Below are 19,232 nucleotides of genomic sequence, written 5' to 3' on the forward strand. Positions count from 1 at the left end.
GGTATAAATATGAATATAAATTAATCTTAGCAATAATCTACTTATAATATAATTTTATTTCTAAATCTTAGAAGTTATAAGGCAGCATGGAGTATTGGAGCGGTGTAGGAACACTGATTAGGAGCTTTTCTGGTTGCAGATCATGTCGATTTCATATGGGTAATGTGTCATCGTAAAATAATTATAAAATTAAAATTTTAACAACACATATTCAAGTTTGTCAATATTGAGCTTTTATGGAAATTTAAAGAAGGGCGACATGATGTGTATATTACCGATTAAGTTTAGTCAGAAGTACTATAGCCTAGATTAATAAAATATGTTCGACTTGAACATATTTTATCGATTGAGCTTCAAACACACTAAGTAATACGAACATCACACTTTAGTATTTTTATATTCCTGGTTAATAACATAGATACAAATGCTACGAGCTAGTATAAACTAGCATAATTTTGGTACTGAATTCTTTTGACAGGGATGGAAAGAACCGAGGGGCCCTAGGTTCTTTTAGGTGTCGTTAGTCGTATCGAACGTATGAAAAAAAAAACTAACTACTTCTTCGAAAGGTTCTCATTTAGTAGATTATTAGATCCTTAAATTTTGAATCTGTCTGAATTAATATGGAAACTATGATAATATTATTTATGTTTTGTAATACATAACAATAGTGAATAATTATGTGAATAGTAATCGGTAATTAAATATCTCATAAAAAAGTGTCTAAGAAATACCATTTACTACTAGAGTAGGTTAAGCTTAAAAGTCTGCATATCTGACCTCCACCACGCTAAAGTCTAAATTTGGTATTTATTTACAGATGACAAAAATAAGGTTAAGTGGTTTAATATAATCATACTGGTACTAACTACTGCGCCTGAGCTAGTTAGAACATACCAAAATTGAACTAAAATTGCAAAACTAGAACAAGTATTCATTCATAAGATTTGATCCGTTTGCCACAGGTGTGCTATATTAAAAAGTAAAAATGTAGAAACTCAATAATCCGCCCACATAAAGTGATAAGTATCCAGACATAAGAAATTTACCGTCGCCTTGTAAATTATTACAATTAGATCATGAACGATAACTGAATATCGTGGACTATGCTAGGTTCGATTGAGCCATTTCTCCATAAATATGACCATCGCCTTTTTATAACGTAGTAAAATAAATTTTTTATTTATATATTTGTTGAACGAAGTAAGCGACAAACTATCAAAAGCCGCTTTTTCTTTCGAAAAAGCGACAAAAGAATTCATACTCCATTTCTTTTTAGCGAGAAGGTCGTTGCTTATGTACCTATATTAAATCATTAAACCAATTTCCTGTATAAATGAATAACTTAATATTACACAAAGTAAAACAAGCAAAGTAAGTAAAACATACTAGTCAAAGAAATTTTACTAGACGTTAGGAACACGCAAATTAAATTTACAAGCCACTTGACAGCAACACGACATTGTTTGCAGAATCTATTTCATGCGTGCTCCCTTTGCGTTAAGTGAGATGTATCATTTTCAAGAAGCCAGTCTGTTTGACATCACCTAGCTGTACACATTGATAGATAATAAATTTGAAATAAAAAAAGACTTTATCTATGGCTAAGAATATATTAGTGATGTCCTTCCACGGTTTAGTGTTGGTCGGTGCGATATGTTTCGCGTTTTGGGCAACAGGTGCGAGCGCGCACTACGACACCGCTACGCCCTACACGCTGCCCTACACGAAATACAAGTACATACCCTTGCAGTAAGTTATTTTATTTGGTTATATTTTGAATTTGAAGAATTGAGAGTGAAATGAAATACGATCATAAAAGTTAATTTTTGGGCTATCCTATTGCAACAAATATAATGCTTTTGGTAAGCTTTCGTGTTGTAGATAGCGTGTGAAGTTAACATAAACATAACATACAAACATTTGTTTTATTTATATTATTCGGAAATAAATATATTAATTGCTCAATTTTAATGTTCGACTACATACCTAGCCATTTTAATATGATTCTCTTAGGTATGTAGAGTGTTCAAATAAGCTTAATAAAAAACCTATTAAAAGCTTATACATTGTGTTAATATAGAGTCTTAACAACTAAAGCTATCGTTCATCGATTCAATACAACTATTATCATTATGATTATACGTAAATAATTACAGCGGTGACGTCGAAGATGAACCATCAGCGCCAAGTGAAGAACCGGCATCATCAGGGATGCCTCCATCAGAGTTGATACTTACAGCGTTAAGGACAGCCCTGGATATTGTCAGGAATATTAATAAGAAGAAAGCGGAGACCACGCCGATCATTGCTAATAATACTAGTTCATCAGTTATTAATAAGGTAAGTCATAAATGAATAAAATAATAGGAAACGTACCTATCATTAAGCTCCGATGCAAATTTATACTGTATAATTTTTTTAGTTTATCTTGTTTATTTATCTCTATGTTGGGCTAAAACAGGTACCTAACTCGATGCATGTTTAATATATTAAATGAAAATGTCGTTTTTCATAACAATGTTTGATAGAATAGGCAATAATAGATACGAAGTTGATTAGAATCCTTTATTATTAGGCTCATTAGTATGTTTGTAGTGAATATTACAGAAATAAGCCAAGAATCGTAATTATACGATATTATGGCCATCATTAATTTTACGGATGTGAAACTGTAACGTTGATTCATTTTCTATTTGAACCAAACAATTGAAATAGGGACTTTTTTTTACTATTTATTAATTTGCCGCGTGCTAATAACGAGCAAAGAATTGGTAATTAAAGACTAATTAATTATTATTAATCATATCTTGCTAATATCATCATTATATTTTAAAAATATTATAAACCATGCTAATATTATAAATGCGAAAGTAACTCTGTCTGTCTGTCTGTTACTCAATCACGCCTAAACTACTGAACCAATTTTCATGAAATTTGGTATGGAGATATTTTGATACCCGAGAAAGGACATAGGCTACTTATTATCCCGGGATAATGACGCAATCCCGGAAATCCCACGGGAAGGGGAACTATGCAGGTTTTTGTTTGACTGCGCGGGCGAAGCCGCGGGCGGATACCTAGTATTATATAATTTCGATATTGATATTATTTATTCAATATGTTCAATAATTTTGTATAACAATAGAATTCGTTAAGTGAAAACCAGGTCACGTTAACGGGACCACTTGAAGTAGGTGACCAGGTGTCTTTGGCGCTAATTGTCCAGTTTAGACATTCCTGTTTGTATAAATAGTTGTGGCACTTTGCAAGATGCTGTCGACTTGTTTGCCTTTCGTGCATGGGATTTGTGTTATCTTACAATTTAATGAATTAACTTCTTTGCCCACTTTTGTGGTTTGGGAGAGTTGAATGTACATAAGTTATTAGTATTCGGAACGCATATCGTAATCCTGAAAACTTTCTTTTTATAAAAGGAGCCTTCAGATGACGATTTTGAAAATAGTTATTCTCGCATTGGATTTTTTTATAAATGTGTTTATTAAACTTCTCCAAAATGAGAGTAAAGTTGGGAAAGCTAGTTCTGGAAATATATTAAGATTAAGATTTATTATTGATGCGGCCCCGCAAATATAGCTAACATAGTAAATTTAACGAAGTGGATTAGTCATTAGGTAAGAATTGTTATAATGAAAAATGGCATAGGCGAGTTCACATAGAGCTCTACTTTACTTTTATTTTACGTTATTTATGCACAGTGATAGAAATGCGAAGGGATTAAGGTGCTAACGTTAAACCTGAAAGTTGTGCCCGAAAATTGTGTAATAACTTTAAAAAATAAATTTTCAGCTCAGACGCAGAAAGCCGACTAATGGCACGGCTGTCAGTGGAAGAGGTTTTGAGGACTACTACGACGAGCACCATGACCACCATTACCACCACGACATCGAAACGACGACTACGCCGAAACCCATGAAACAGGGCAGATACACCGACCCATGGGCTGGATACTATGACTGGATCATCAATGAAGGTTCTTTCAAATTTTGGAGCGTGTTTCAAGTGAGTTTCGTTAGATTTTTTATTATTAATATATTAAGAACTAGACGTATCAACTATCAAGTAGGTTTTTATGTATTAGTGCTCAACTAAACCAAGGTGGACAATAGAGATCACATTTGTAAAATTTAATAATGTCATTTTGGAGATAATGATTTAAACGGAATCCTTTGTCGCAGGCCAAAGTTATTGTTACAAATTGATATGACCTCTAACGCATTGTAGCGCATCGTAGCGAAAAATTATTGTTGTTAATTACTGATTGCAAAAACAAAGATCCCGCTGTCCAACCGAAAGTTAGCGACGAACTAAACTCATAACATTGACACACTTCGTGTTGATGGCCGTACGCAACATGAACACATCACACAGGGCGAAATATTGCTTTGCCTAGGGCCTTGTTGCGCTATTATTGTCTATTTACCTGTTTACTGCGTCTTCGAGACACTTATGACAGAGGACAAAGCAATTGTGACTTCATATTGTCGTTATTACATAGAATTCCCACGTTACATGAATTATAATATGTTATGATGGTGTAGTTATCGAAACATGTCGTCAATTGAGATGTTGTCAGCCATCGTGATATTATTTTCACGGTCACAATTTAAGTGCTTCTTACTTCAATGGTTCCGGATTTTTTGTCTCTTCTTATTGTTGAGTGGATTATAATGGTAATCTTCATATTATGTCTTCCTATTGGATTTAGTTATAAGAGCACCTGCAGTAGTCATTGTTTTTTATACAACCAAATATTATTTGCATAAGCTTTCCTTGAATTTGATGTTTCTTATTCAATACCATAATAATTTCATAATCATACTATTAGTATTCTAAAATTCTAAAATTATTTCATAATTTTTATGAATATGTTCACAAATTGAGTTGTTAATGTAATTTTATATACCTACCAACCAATCAATGGTGTTTCTCTTTGTCCTCTTTAGATTTTCAAACTATCTTCCCAGCTATAAAAAGGAATTTCAAAGAGTTTTAAATATAAAATTCTTCATTAGTCATTACATATTCGTATTAGGATCGAAAACTTGCAAAAAACTTTTTTTTTTTCAAGACGCTGCGTGTAACCATCACGTCCATATATTATTTCCTTATTATTATTTGTACGGCGTGCTAACCGCATCTTTATTGAGTTAGAAGTCAAAGCTATTATGTTGTACTCCGTGATATTTCGGTGGCAGCTTCGAGCGTGCAGGTCGTGCTATTGAACTTCCCATAAAGCCTGTAAACCATCTATTACTGACAAAAAATAAACACATATAATTCAACAGTATTAGTAGTAGTATAGTAGTATATTTCCGCTTTGATTGTTAATGGACAATAACGGTAGTTAATGCGAATTGTCGTTAATTATTATTAATCGATGTTGTGGTTGTTTTGTTATCAAGCTGTAAACATAGAAAACTGATTGTAAATTTATATTTAGTTGGTGTTTTTTTTTCAAATTTATTCGCAATTGGTTATCGATCCCAACGTTAACCGATTTGTTGTATTTGTATAGAATGTTAATAATAATTAATGTTATTTATCTCGTTATATAATTAACTGTATCATGTAACGTACGTACTGATTTATAATCAGTTATGGTATATTCCAATGTCCAATTAAGTCAATGTGTGGAATATTTAATAAAACGTGACATGTATTATTAATGAAATCATCAAAAGCATGTATAAATTGCATTCCCGATTCATAAACAATAATTAATGAATTGTATGATCTAACAATTATATTATGTAAACTTGAATATTTAACATTATTTTAACGCAATGATCAACATGTAGAGTATAATAATAATAATACAATATTAATACCTATAATAAATAATAAAAGTAATTTAACAATTTTTAATTTCAGTTATTTACTGCAGCACTTCTGTTGTACGCGTGCTTTTCTGCTATTTACTACGCAAAATTCAATCCCATTTTGCCTGACTACACTATGGAATACGACGATTATTTCCTGGAGAGAACCGTCGGCAGAAAAGCAAGGAGTGTGGACCCGTCAGACACGCCATCAGGATTAAGTTGGATTAACCCTACTACGTTCCAATTTATTTTGAATGCCATTTCTCAACATTACTTGGAGCAGTAATCTTTAGTCATTTTAATACTTCAATATGAGGAAACGACAGCAGCTCTATTTTAAGTTAAGTCAACATACAGCTCTTGTTTCCCTATATTAGAATTTTTAAAAACGATTTGACAGAACTTAATATTATAAGTCCTTAAATCGGGTTTAAAGCGATATTTTACATGTAATTTTATAAATTAATTCGCATCATATGTTTAAGGAATTATTTTGCTCAATTTTAGTTCCTAGTGAACAAAGTAATAAATGATATTATTTTAATGATTCGGTCTATTTTATTCCGTGGCTCTAACTCATAAATATCTGCAGAAAGATAGGTCTCTACAACGACTATTATAGCTCAAGGGTACAATGAACTTATCCTTCATTTATAATCACACAAAAAGTCCACAACAAAAAGTGACCATCAATTTTTATTTGCATCCAAATAACAGGATGGTATTATTGCGCTCGCATTAGAATAAATGAAAATATTACTATATTTGTATGTGGCTGTAATTGTATTATGTACGAATGTAATGCAGAAAAATCAGGAAAATAGCTGACGTGGCGTATCGTTTTAAATATAAAATTATACCTAAGTGCATTGTACGAGTACGTGTTAGAAGTGCGAAGGCGCGTCGTGTCCCGGGTTCGACGTCCGGTCTCTCGGCCGCAGCTAGGATCGCAGGATGCTATTACTGTTCGAACCTTCAACGGCCATTGTTCCTCACGACTCTGCTTAAATTTTAATTTGAAATCACCATTCGTTTAGTGCCATTCGTAACGGTCCGTAATTTAGCGTTTTTTTACCTTCGATTGCATAAATCTTCATGTTGTTATTTATACTTCAAAAATATTTTTATATTAGATGTAATAAAATTAGGTAATATGGTAGAACTATATCTTACTATTGGGAACTAAAATTCTTGCTTGACCGAAGTGCAAATCGGTGGACAGTCGCCAGATAACATTATCATAGATTGCGATAAATTTTGATTTAACGATTAAGCTATCTCTGTGAGACCACAATTTCCGTACTTTGTGGTCTGTCCATCGCTTGACTCAAGATGACCCCGTTATGTTTAAGGTGAAATGAGACCCAAAACAGACGTTTTGAGCTCACGAAGAATTAATTTTTTTCTTCAAAAACTACCAATTTGATTTTTTTTATTTATGGATTTATTTAATTGAAGAGTTTGTCTAGTGACGTGCGGGAACCGAAACACGATTGAAAAAATTTGCCTCGATAGAAAAACGTTGTGAAGTTTCCTAAAAATTAAACGGTCAATCAATTTCATTTGGACAATGGTAAAGTAATATCAATGAAACTTTATCCACATCCATTTCCATTCAATTCTTGAGAGACGTGCGGGATTAGATTTTACATTTAATACATCAGTAATTTAAAAAAAAATATATTTATAAATTATGAGCACAAAATTGCGCGTAGGCCGGTCGCTTCCGCCGTTCCGCCTCCTGTTAGTCGACGCTAACGCGTCTTAGAGAGCAGTCCTGTACAACTTTTTCGCGCGGTGCCGTTGTCTACTCGCATACGTGATTTAGTGTTAGTGATACTAAAGTTTTTCATAAACATGGTGAATTTTGGTGGCCAAAACATTGATGGTGAGAACATTAGGAAGAAAATGTTGCGAAAGCAGATAAAAAAACTACAGTTATTGAACCCAAATAGGTAAGTTTGATGTTTATCATGCTTATTTATATTTATTATGTCTTTCGGCCGCTACAAGTCTAAAGATTTCAACTTCCAATATATTGATTACTAGGTATATTTACAAGTCTAATTTGAGAAACGCATAAATCAGAATTTGAAAGTTATTTTTACTTGTAATAATTAGTAATAAATATTATTTTAATTTTTTGGAGTATTATATGTTTACTAAGTCTGAATTGAGCAACGCACAAATCAAGATTTTATAATTTTATGCACTCCGTCTTTATTTTTATTTATAACTAGAGGTCCGCCCCGGCTTCGCCCGTGGTACATATTTCGCAATAAAAGGTAGCCTATGTCCTTTCTCGGGTATCAAAATATCTCCATACCAAATTTCATGCAAATTGGTTCAGTAGTTTAGGCGTGATTGAGTAACAGACAGACAGACAGACAGACTTACTTTCGCATTTATAATATTAGTATGGAAGTATGGATTTTATTATTGGTATAGAATAGATAAGTAATGTTTTAGTTTTTTTTTGAGATTTCATCTTCCAATAAATATACTACTGATTTGTGTATGTATGTTTATTTCTAACAGCGAAGCGCGACCACGAAAAATCCGATGAGCAGCCTGCAAGCCAGGACGCAATAAAAGACAAACCATGATTACCAGAATCTGATGTGGATCTTCAGACAGTTTCATATAGTACTTTTTTGTGTAAGTTTATCTTATGTTATTTATTTATAAGTCATAAGATTGAAGATAGTAAAATATTTCAGACTAGTGTAAGTTATCACTGACTGGTTACCACTTACCAAAATTTGTTTTTATGCATATTATGCATAAGCATAATTACTTGTAAATTTTATATAAAAAAATATTTGAAAAATTTGTATGACGATGCCGACAGTCGACTTTTTTTACGAGCTCGGACAATAGAGCGATAAATGAACGGACACAGCTGCGAAATTTTACTAATTTTTATAAAAGCACTTGTTATACTAATTGCGGTCAACCGTAAAATTTTGCAAACAAAAGAACGATTTTCTCAGAAAGTTTGCTGTGTATGACGCCGACAATCGAGTTTATTACGGGCTAGGATAATAAAGCGACAAAGGAACGTACACAGCTGCGCAATTTTTTCTAGTTTTGTGATGAAAGTATCTTTATAATAATCGTGGTATTATAATTGGTTTATCAATGAATTTTTCTATAAATCTTTTTTTGTTATAAGTACAGAATTTTCGTTTCATTCATTCTCTCCTATTATAACTTATTGTGGTTGTTTCAGCAGCACAATGTACAAGGACAGCTCAAAATGACGAGCAAGAAACATATTTATTTTCGGAACAAGGTGAAGAAGAAAAAATGAAAGTCGTATCAAGAAGATAAACATTGGAACAATAAAATAGTACCAAAACCAGCATTCGAAAATATCTGTTATGTTATGTTATATTATATATCAAATGTCAAAATTCTATCTTATTATCTATACTAATATTATAAATCTAAAGAGTTTGTTTGTTTGTTTGAACGCGCTAATCTCGGGAACTACTGGTCCGATTTGAAAAATTCTTTCGGTGTTAGATAGCCCATTTATCGAGGAAGGCTATAGGCTATATATCATCACGCTAAGACCAACAGGAACGGAGCAATGCGGGTGAAACCGCGGGGAACAGCTAGTATATCATATATCTGATATTAAATATATCAAAATGTCGGATATATTTATTAAAAAAAAATCAAAATTGTAAATAATATTTTTTTGTTATTGATTTTTTCAATAAATATGATATATATTATGTAAAAAAAAACCAAACGTAAATAGCATAAGTCTATTATGTATTTTTATTATCATATTGTACGTAAAGTCCCCATGACGAAAAACTATAAAATATTTTGTTTACAAAGATGTTCAAATAACTTATATAGGTAGCGACAATTCTAACAATAACAAATCATTTCATCATAAAATAAATTAGTCGCAAGCTCACTTTTTGTAACCAGTCTTGTACCAATTAAAAATCGACCTTCGTGCAAAGGAACAAAGGTCGTTTTTCTAGTCCGATGGGTCCGGCAACGAAAAGACGTTGCCGGATCGCTTTACTCGGCTTTAACCGCGCGAATATAAGAATTTAAGTAAAGTTCATTGAACCTCCGTTAGTTCCGTATGTTTCCGTCATCTATTCAGTTGTGTGGCATGGCGAGGGGATTTTCGTGAAGCGTCCCGCGCGCTCTTATGCTCCACCCAGGGGGCGTAGCCCAAAAGGTGCACAAACACGATTGTATTTCGTCTTAAAGAGGCTGATGTATTTTCTGAGTAGTGCTGGTGTAGTGTGAGCTTGAACTCGGTCGGGTTGTAACGTCGGTAGCGCGCACACCCCAGAGCTCGGCTGCGGCGCTCTGCTGCGCATGCGCATTTAAAAAAATAAAACATTTGAACCGCGGTGTCTCATTGTTGTTTATATTCGAACAGACTAAAGTGAAGTGTTTGTTGACTATTGGAACAGGTTCCCGTTTCGAAGGATGCGTAACGGTAATTTTTCTATATTTATAGTTGATACAAAACTTTTTTGGATTAATAAAATAGATAGCGAATTTAGGTCAAGTCAGTTACTTATAAGTACGAATTCATATTTTTCATTATATTTTTATAATATAATCAAAGTAATGCTTTTAATATGATTCTAAGTACCTTATACGTATTATAATATTATACATTAAATGAGTAAATTTAATTGATAAAATAAAGATATATACATTTAATTATAAATAGATTGCCCTAAACAGGTTCAATTAATTCTTAAAAAAGTATTAATAAAAGAAGTAACTTATCCCTAAAGTATCAATAAAATTAATTAAAGTTGCAAGGAAAAGACTTCAACGCACGCCGACATATTAGCATTGATATACGATCATACAAGTTCAAATATAATGATACACGATTTTGTGTATATATATTATATATTATGTATATTTATTTATTAATTATACATAACTATTTAAGTTTTGTAAGTTAAGAAGGAAAAAGAAGTACATACTATTATAGCGCAAACAAGGAAAGCTTCAAAATTTATACAAAACTTAACGTATCCAGTTTTAATATAACTGTTTGAAAAGTCAAAGGCTTGACCTTTGACTTTTAAGGCCTTGAATTCGTTAAATAATTAGGGAATAAATCGATATTGTGTGTGTGTGTGTGTGTGATCGTAATTGACAGTAGCTCGAATCGACCACTTCTGGATAACCTACCATAAATTGCTATATATCACAAGTATGTATTTCTTATAGGATAATATCTGAAACTAAGGAATTAAATTATTAATATTCTTTGATATAGTGAAATATTTTTATAGCCCAATAAAGTAAATTCCTACTCAAATGTCACAAAAGAATACAACATAATCAGAATTACAACGCAAATAATAAATGAACAATTAGCTATTGTGTGATTAATTCTATAAATAAAATTAAACGCCGTTACATGACAACAAAATTTAAATTTCCGAGGGATTTAATAACATCCGGTGAGTCACGCAGGTTGTATTATGTGATAACTTGCAGTTCTGCAAGCTTTGCATACATTTAATCGATGTCACGACCTAAGGGTACCAAGATCAAGTTTAGATTGGTATAACTATGGGGACTCAGTGGGTACTGGGCACAGATCACAGAAACTAAAGGGTACTGGCCGGTATGTAACAGATTGCCTGTATTTGAGTGCAGAAAATGAAAAAATAGAGCAATGTGATATTTTACAAGTACTCTAATGAACAATGCACATCTTTTCCTTTTTAAAATACGATGATAATTACGACTATTTAAACAAAATAAAACAAAGGACGCTGCATTAAAAACCTAATACCTACTAACCATAATATATAATAATTTAATAATGATCAACATTGTGGAACCTGGGAAATAAAGCGTTTTGATACATATTTAGTTGTACATTAATTATTATGATGACTATAACTACATATTTGTTACGCAACTATTTTTTATACAACTCAAATATGAAATCCTCATCATAAGTAAAGTCTGTACGGTATTATATTTTGATCAAATATTTTATTTACATATTTTTATTTTAAATTACTTACCTTGTTCCTTATTCACATACCTACCATTTTGAGAGCCATTACATTAACATAATGATAAGCTTGAATAAGATAGAAAATAATAATATTTTTAACAATAAAGTCGGTCATGAGCTCAATATAGTGGGAGGTCACTAATAACTAACATATTATACACAGTTATATAACATACAATTATCTAGTAATTTACCTGTTTAAATGATAATTGTTCGTGACAACTGACAAAGCCTTTACATTTGTTATCAACGTATTCTTATATTTTTTCCTCAACAAACATCTAACATATATACCTCAATGATACAAACCTCTACGTGATACATAAAACGAATAATAGGAATAATTTTCATTAATGGACAGTTAGTATATATAGAAGTAGACCAAAGCAACATTTTCAGTAAATCAAGAATACTTTTATGCCTTTAATAAGTAATTATTCGCCTTCTGTTTACAATGATGTGGTTTTATGCAGCATAAAAAAAAATACGTGTGGCACTCGGGGACTGCCGCGGTAACGCTATTGCATGCTATGCCTTCAAGCCACACCTCCGTGCCCGTCGGAGTGGGGAGCGTGAGGTTTTTCGTTACGGAAATTTCTAGATTCGGTCCCCGCGCTCGAGGCCCACGATAGAAGCTATGCAATAGCTTAAAAATAACAACTTTAATTATTACCCAATTATTAAACTACAGGTTTTAAGCTTTATTTAGGTTAATATAACAGATTGATAACATTGAAATGTTACATATAATGCAGTGTCTATTTGCAATTGCTGATAATACGTCAATCAACCGATAACATAGGGCTTCACGACACTGTTATCCATTCATCGTCGGTTACCGTTCCCGCTACTACTAATGCAACCACCATGACTTTGCTTTCTGTGACGTCACGGCTATTGTACACCAGCCATACAGTTACTGCACGATAGTATTGTAGCATATCATCGAAGTAGAATGTCATAAAGAATAGTCTCGTCGCTCGATACGTAATCTTAAAGCCATTATACATTGTGACGTTAATATATGAAGATTACTGTTAGCTAAATAGTTCTGTCATAAGGTATAAGAATGTCTATAGTCATGTTACTGCGTATCGGAAATCGGAATGTGTATGTTATCAGCTCTAGGTGATTGTGACAAAGTGCGACGTAAAATTGCAAGAAGCTTAGCTTCTGAGACGATAAAATTCTTTACATAAATCTGCACGGCGTCACTATCATGGATATATATTATAGAGTATGTACTGCATTATGTATACAAATCAATTGTAAATATTCTCTAAGCACTAACTTTTTTAACAATTCATTTCAATTCTTTCGACCCCAAAGTCAATAATAATATATTATGTAATATGTACCTAAATGGAGAATCGCAATGAAATTCGTCTTAAAGAAAATAATAAATAATTATGTTTCTTTACTTGTTAGAAACGTGAAGTATTGTTAAAAATATTTACAAGTTTTAGAACTATTAAACGTATGTACCCAACTAATATTTGAATGGAATGAAGAATGAAGGAGCTTACGACACGTATGTTCTCTGACTCAAGTTATTATGTATAAACTTATATTATATAAACGCCCATATATATTATATACGTCTCCAAAAGTTGCCTGCCAATTAACATAAGTTTGTTTACCCTGAACAGGGTCGAGTTTCGGTGAAATAATTGTAACTTTTTAATCTTCATTCCATCTTATTAAGTGTGGAATGATTAAATATGAAGAAAGGTGTACGAGGACTCCGATCATTAATTCAGGGGTTAAATACCTTGAACGAATGTTAAATAAATACTAATAGAAATTTATAAAGAATAGAATTTTTCTATTCTTTATAAATTTATATGTATATAAAGCATTTAAATGCCATAAAACCAAAAATATCAATTTCAAATAAATACTATACAAATTATATTTGTTTCATAGTTATTCCTTAAATTTATTACCTTCTTTATATGTTCTCATGAAAATATTTGAAATGTAGTTATTTTTTTTATTATTCATAACATATTAAAAACCATCTTCTCAAGTTATATCTCATACGTATATATTTTATACGTTGCACATTACGATGACTATATGGGTAGATAATCATAAACACACTTACACAGTCGTATTCTAGGGCACATATTATGAACAAATAAAAACAAATATCATCTTTTTCAGAAATGAAATTTAGCTGTTCGCTCAACATAATCATGTGCTGTATACCGTATACGTCCGAATTCCGAGTCGTTTCGCGTTACTTCACCTACATTCCTATTGCAAATGAAAACACTGGGGATATCTTTAATCCCTTCACACATGACCTACACTTTAAAAAGCATTTGGTTTATGTAAATTATATGTAAATTTAACCAGCGAATTGGCTAATTAATGTACCTAAGCATGAATTTACTTAATTTATCGAAAACGTATTAAACTGGAACATTTTTTTCTGATAAATGACAAATTTAAGACTGTTGATAAATTACTTATATAAATAAGCGCATCAAAAGGTACAGATAAAGTGTATTTTCTTGTTTACATTTAAGAGTTACCTTATCTAACTACAATGATGTATATTTTAGCATAAATGACAGATAATATAGAAACCCTTTGAAGGTGTGCGAGGGTCAGCTGTCAGAGTAATGCAATATCTCATGGTACATAAGTAAGGTGACATTGACATTGAGAAAAGCATGTCCGAGACCCTACGGACCACGCGTCAACGAACACAAGCATTGAACTTTGAAGGCCCATTGTTTAGTTGTTTACCCAATGTTAGATTAGATAAATTATATGTAAGGTTGAATACTCTAAGGGATTTTTTGCTTTAAACTTCATTAAAGAAAAATTCTTCTTTCATTTTAAAACATTTAGGTACCGATTATTACAGGGTGATGCAGCTAATGGTAAATTATAAGGGCCGCATGTGTAGCGATCACGATCTTTCTATTCTATATATAAATATATATAAAATATATATAAAAAATATAAATAATTATGAGAAACGAGATTTATTAAAAGACATTACTTAATTATTATTATATTACAAAAAAAAAAAATTATACACCTCTATCATTTATAATAGATTCCATGTTATAAGAATTACTATTTCTGGTTTATTTTGCAGTGATTAGTTTTACTTCGAATAAAATGCTGAACAAATAAATAATATCAATCTATCTATTGCTTTGTACGAGTATCTAAACCAAGTAGAAAAATTCATTGGAGCTTGTAATGTAATAATACCTACATGATAATACGTTTTGTTATGTACTAATTATTCATTGAACAACTCGACTCATTCATTAGTTAATTGCATATCAATAGTGCCTTTAATTTGCTGATGCGAAGGTCCATTGATAAACAATCAACAATTAGTTCCCACGATGTGAGCTGAGTCAAGTGGACGGGACAAGGTTCCGCTCTGGTTGAGCAAGAAACTAACTGTGCTAAGTGTTTTATTATCTAAGGGCGTTATTTATAGATGTCACTTGCCAGTGATGTGCATTGCGACGATCGCCGAGCGACAACGGCAACGCCTTAAAAGTAAATTTGTTAAGAAAATTATAATCAATTTAAATGTCGTCTATATGGTCGTCTCAGATTAGTAGAGTCAGCGTTTAAATATTAGACTTTAACAAAAATACATATAAATGAAATTCAGGTATAAGATATTACCTTCTATGAAAAGCTCTTGGATATTAACTTTATGCACGACAGGACGAGGAGTAACAAACGCGCGCAGCGTGACGCACAACTCGTGCTCATAAAGTATTATCAATAATTATAAGGGTGTTCATGGTGTTCATTCCTTTGATACGATAAGTAAAGTAAGTAAAAAAGCTGCAGTTATAAAATAATTTAAGAATTATTTATATTTTCTGAAATCAATAGGTACTAATTCTTACATAAAGGGTAAAAATTTGCATCTTGTATAATAATAAATTAATGCAAAAGCTACTCGATGGATCTTGAAAAAATTCAATAGAAAGCCTGCTCTACTTACTTACTTAGTAACAAGGGCTTTTAATTGCCTTAGAAAAACTGAAAAACTGGGTGGAGCACCCTTGCTTATAGGCTAGTTATACACAAATAAATAATAATTTTTGTAATCCAACAGGCTTTATGACAGCAGCCATCGTCTAGTTACAGCCCAGTGCTCTATACAGGTTCTGTAATTCACAGGTAAATATTACTGCTGTGTGTATTCGTTAATAATTTAATCTCATAATTAAATCCTGAAATAATAAGAATTAATATAAATCATCAATGATTGTAAATATTATATCAAACATAATGTAATAATAATATCAAAGTTCAATTAATACATAAACATTCTAGCGGAACGTTTTGTGTGATTTTGATTTCACAAATTGTACTTCGTACCTATTTAGGATTAATAAGGTCATAATTATTTATTAATGAATACAATTTAGAATTATATCATAATTTAATCTTCGGCATGCCTTATCAAAAGGAATTATAAATGATCATAAGATTTCTTTAATCTCTGAGAAGGTAGGTATTTTAAGCATCCAATAGATTAATAATGTAGGTTGATAGACGAAATTTAGCCATTTCGTAATTATATCAAATTAGCTGCCCCAGCAGTCGTTGTTCTGCCCCCTTTTTTCTCCTTGTGCCTTAACAAAAACGTTTACTTGTGCCGAATTGGTAGAGCCGTTTTCGGGTTTTGCGTTTAGCAACACATTTGGCGATTCATTTTTATAAGAGGTATATAGGGATATCAAATTTGTTTAATTTTCCTCTTTTCAATACCAATGTTCAACAATATAGTTTAGTAGCGAGTAAAAAATATGATTTGATTTGCGTGTAATAATTTAGAGGATTTAGTTACAATGTTAGTGAGTAGTGATGATATCAGCGTCTTCCTGAAAGCAATTATGATTGAGACCGACACGCTTGGATGTTCTAATAGGATTGTACGCAATTAATAAAAACGCATAGAAAAACTGATGCACGACTTATAACCGACATTATAATATTCAGTACGTTATTCTACTGCTAATTATTGTAATTAACTTACAAGAAATAATTCTATTTTTATACATTACCTATGTGTGTAAGTTTGTTTGTCTAGTATCAATTTTTTGTTATTTTTTCTTATCTATGTTGTAGTTATACTTATTGATAATATTATTCCGTGTATTTATAAGCACGTTTTAATTTTTCCTATACTGATGTTAAGAATTATGACATTTTATTCAAGCACCATTTTTGTACAATTATGCAACCAATATAGGAGGAGCCACAATGACATGTAGTTAAGTACAGTTACGTACTAACAAGATATATATATATTCAATAATTTAAGGTGTTTGACCTAACATTTTCGAAACGCAGTAAAAAAAGCTGTATAATCAATGTCAGAGCTAAGTATGCAGATAAATAAAGTTTGAGACAACCGGATACTGCGTTTCTTTTGAATCGATCCCGTTAGGAATTGAGTAGGTTACGTTGTGTTTAAAATAAAAGTAAACGACTTGTTACATTACAAGTGTAGATATAGCATAGTATACCTACTGTTTCAGAATTTGATATAAAATTCAACATCTTTGTCCTCCATTAGAGTATAGGACATTTCACTGAAGATGTATGGATTTGAGAAAAACCAACAAAAAAATTGATACTTTTATGCTAAGAAATCCTGTGCAAGGTCGGCGTGGTTCAACTATCGATCTATCTCTGCTAGGAATAATTAGCATAATTGAATAATGTAACTGGGATTAGGTGAGTCCAATTAATATCCTTCGTGTTTGCAGAGCTTCTCATAAGCTAGTAAGATACTGAGAGACAACATATCTGACTGTCGTTTCACGCTTTCGTTCAGTAAGGATTCCATTATTTATAGTTTTAAAATAGATACTAGCTGTCCCGGCAAACGTTGTTCTGCCTTATTCTTATCACTCGGGAATATAAAAATTTGGCAGATCTACCCAATAGGCATAAAATTTCATGAGAATCGGTGCTACCGTTTCAAAGGAGTATGTCAACTAACATTGTGACACGAGAATTTTGTATGTTTAGAGAAGAAGATAGAGCGAATTATTATTAGCAGTTATCCTAGAGTTAATTAATTGAATAGGGTATGTATGCCCTTGTTTACTGAACTGAAAGTTGAAACTAGTATCATATAGAGTTTGTATTGAAATTTACGTTGATTTTCAGCATATTTATAGATGATGCTATATTTGCAATGTGTTTTTTTATCACTGGAAAATTCAATTTAAATGCTTCGTAGAATCTTTTCAAACTCTTAGGTTTGATTCCCGTCTAAGATAGAACACGGAATGCCTTGTTAATTGACACAACATAACTCAATGTTAAGTTTACGGCTTTGGCACTGCCTTAATTGAAAGCATTCCGAGATTCATTTGACATAAATATAGATAGCCTTTTGAATTTAAGCTACAGAATATTCTAAGGTTAATTATAAATTGGTTACATAGATGTTTAAATTAATCTAATATTCTAATATATAATATTATAAAGGCGAAAGTTTGTATGGATGTTTGTTACTCTTTCACGTAAAAACTACTGAACCGGTTACAATGAAATTTAGCACACATATAGAGGTTAACTTGGATTAACACATAGGATAGTTTTTATCCCGGAAATCCCACGGGTGACGGGAACGGGAACTATGCGGGTTTTCCTTTGCAAACGCGGGTGAAGCCGCGGGCCCGGGCGGAAATCTAGTATTTACATAATTGGTCTATCTAATTTTGATGTAATTGTTATCCACTAAAGAATAGATAGCGTCATGTACCTAACGAGGTAGGTACACTATGCGTTTATTCCTTTAGGTCTTTCTTAAGATGGTCCGGGTATATATTATTTATAGTATCGGGCAGTTATATTATTTTTTCGTATTATAATTCATATACATATAATATGGTAATTAGGAGAGCCTTAACAGAAACAAATTCTAAAATTAAAATGAACGTATCGATGAATCAGTATTGACGATAGCTTGAAAATGGCGGATATTACTTGGAATATCGATACCTACTTATCAAAATAATATAACTTATACTCAGAGTTAGTATAACTAAATGCAATACCTACTGTATAATAATCTTTCTTCGAGAGCTATTAACAGTGCGCTACATATTTCTTCTATTTGAAAACACGCTCTGATAAACCTAGTTATAGGGCAGCCACCTCATGTAAATTACTAATAATCTCCGTTAACAAGATGGCAATTATAACAGTGCTCACCGCGTGCTGGCTGACGACGTAATACTACGTTTTGTTTGGTTAACTACAACTGTACACACGCTAAGAAATTGGCATAATGTCTCTGACACTCAAATTGTACCTCTGTAAAGACAATTACT

General features: G+C 32.0%; 2 protein-coding genes across 3 annotated transcripts in view; both read left to right on the plus strand.

Annotated features, from left to right (window-relative positions):
- Window positions 1-1,552: 1,552 nt before the first annotated feature.
- Window positions 1,553-6,238, plus strand: LOC123694780. Its single transcript, XM_045640346.1, has 4 exons — window positions 1,553-1,752; window positions 2,160-2,343; window positions 3,811-4,023; window positions 5,896-6,238. The coding sequence occupies exons 1-4, from the start codon at window positions 1,601-1,603 to the stop codon at window positions 6,130-6,132; spliced, it is 786 nt and encodes a 261-aa protein (XP_045496302.1). The 5' UTR covers window positions 1,553-1,600; the 3' UTR covers window positions 6,133-6,238.
- Window positions 6,239-10,115: 3,877 nt separating this feature from the next.
- LOC123691065 overlaps window positions 10,116-19,232 on the plus strand; it is a 33,859-nt gene continuing 24,742 nt past the window's right edge. For both annotated transcript variants that reach the window (XM_045635285.1, XM_045635294.1), the window contains exon 1: window positions 10,116-10,323. The gene's annotated coding sequence lies outside the window, so the exon portion shown is untranslated. The remainder of the gene's footprint in view (window positions 10,324-19,232) is intronic.

Source organism: Colias croceus, chromosome 1, assembly GCF_905220415.1.
Source record: "Colias croceus chromosome 1, ilColCroc2.1".
NCBI classification, from domain to species: Eukaryota; Metazoa; Arthropoda; class Insecta; order Lepidoptera; family Pieridae; genus Colias; species Colias croceus.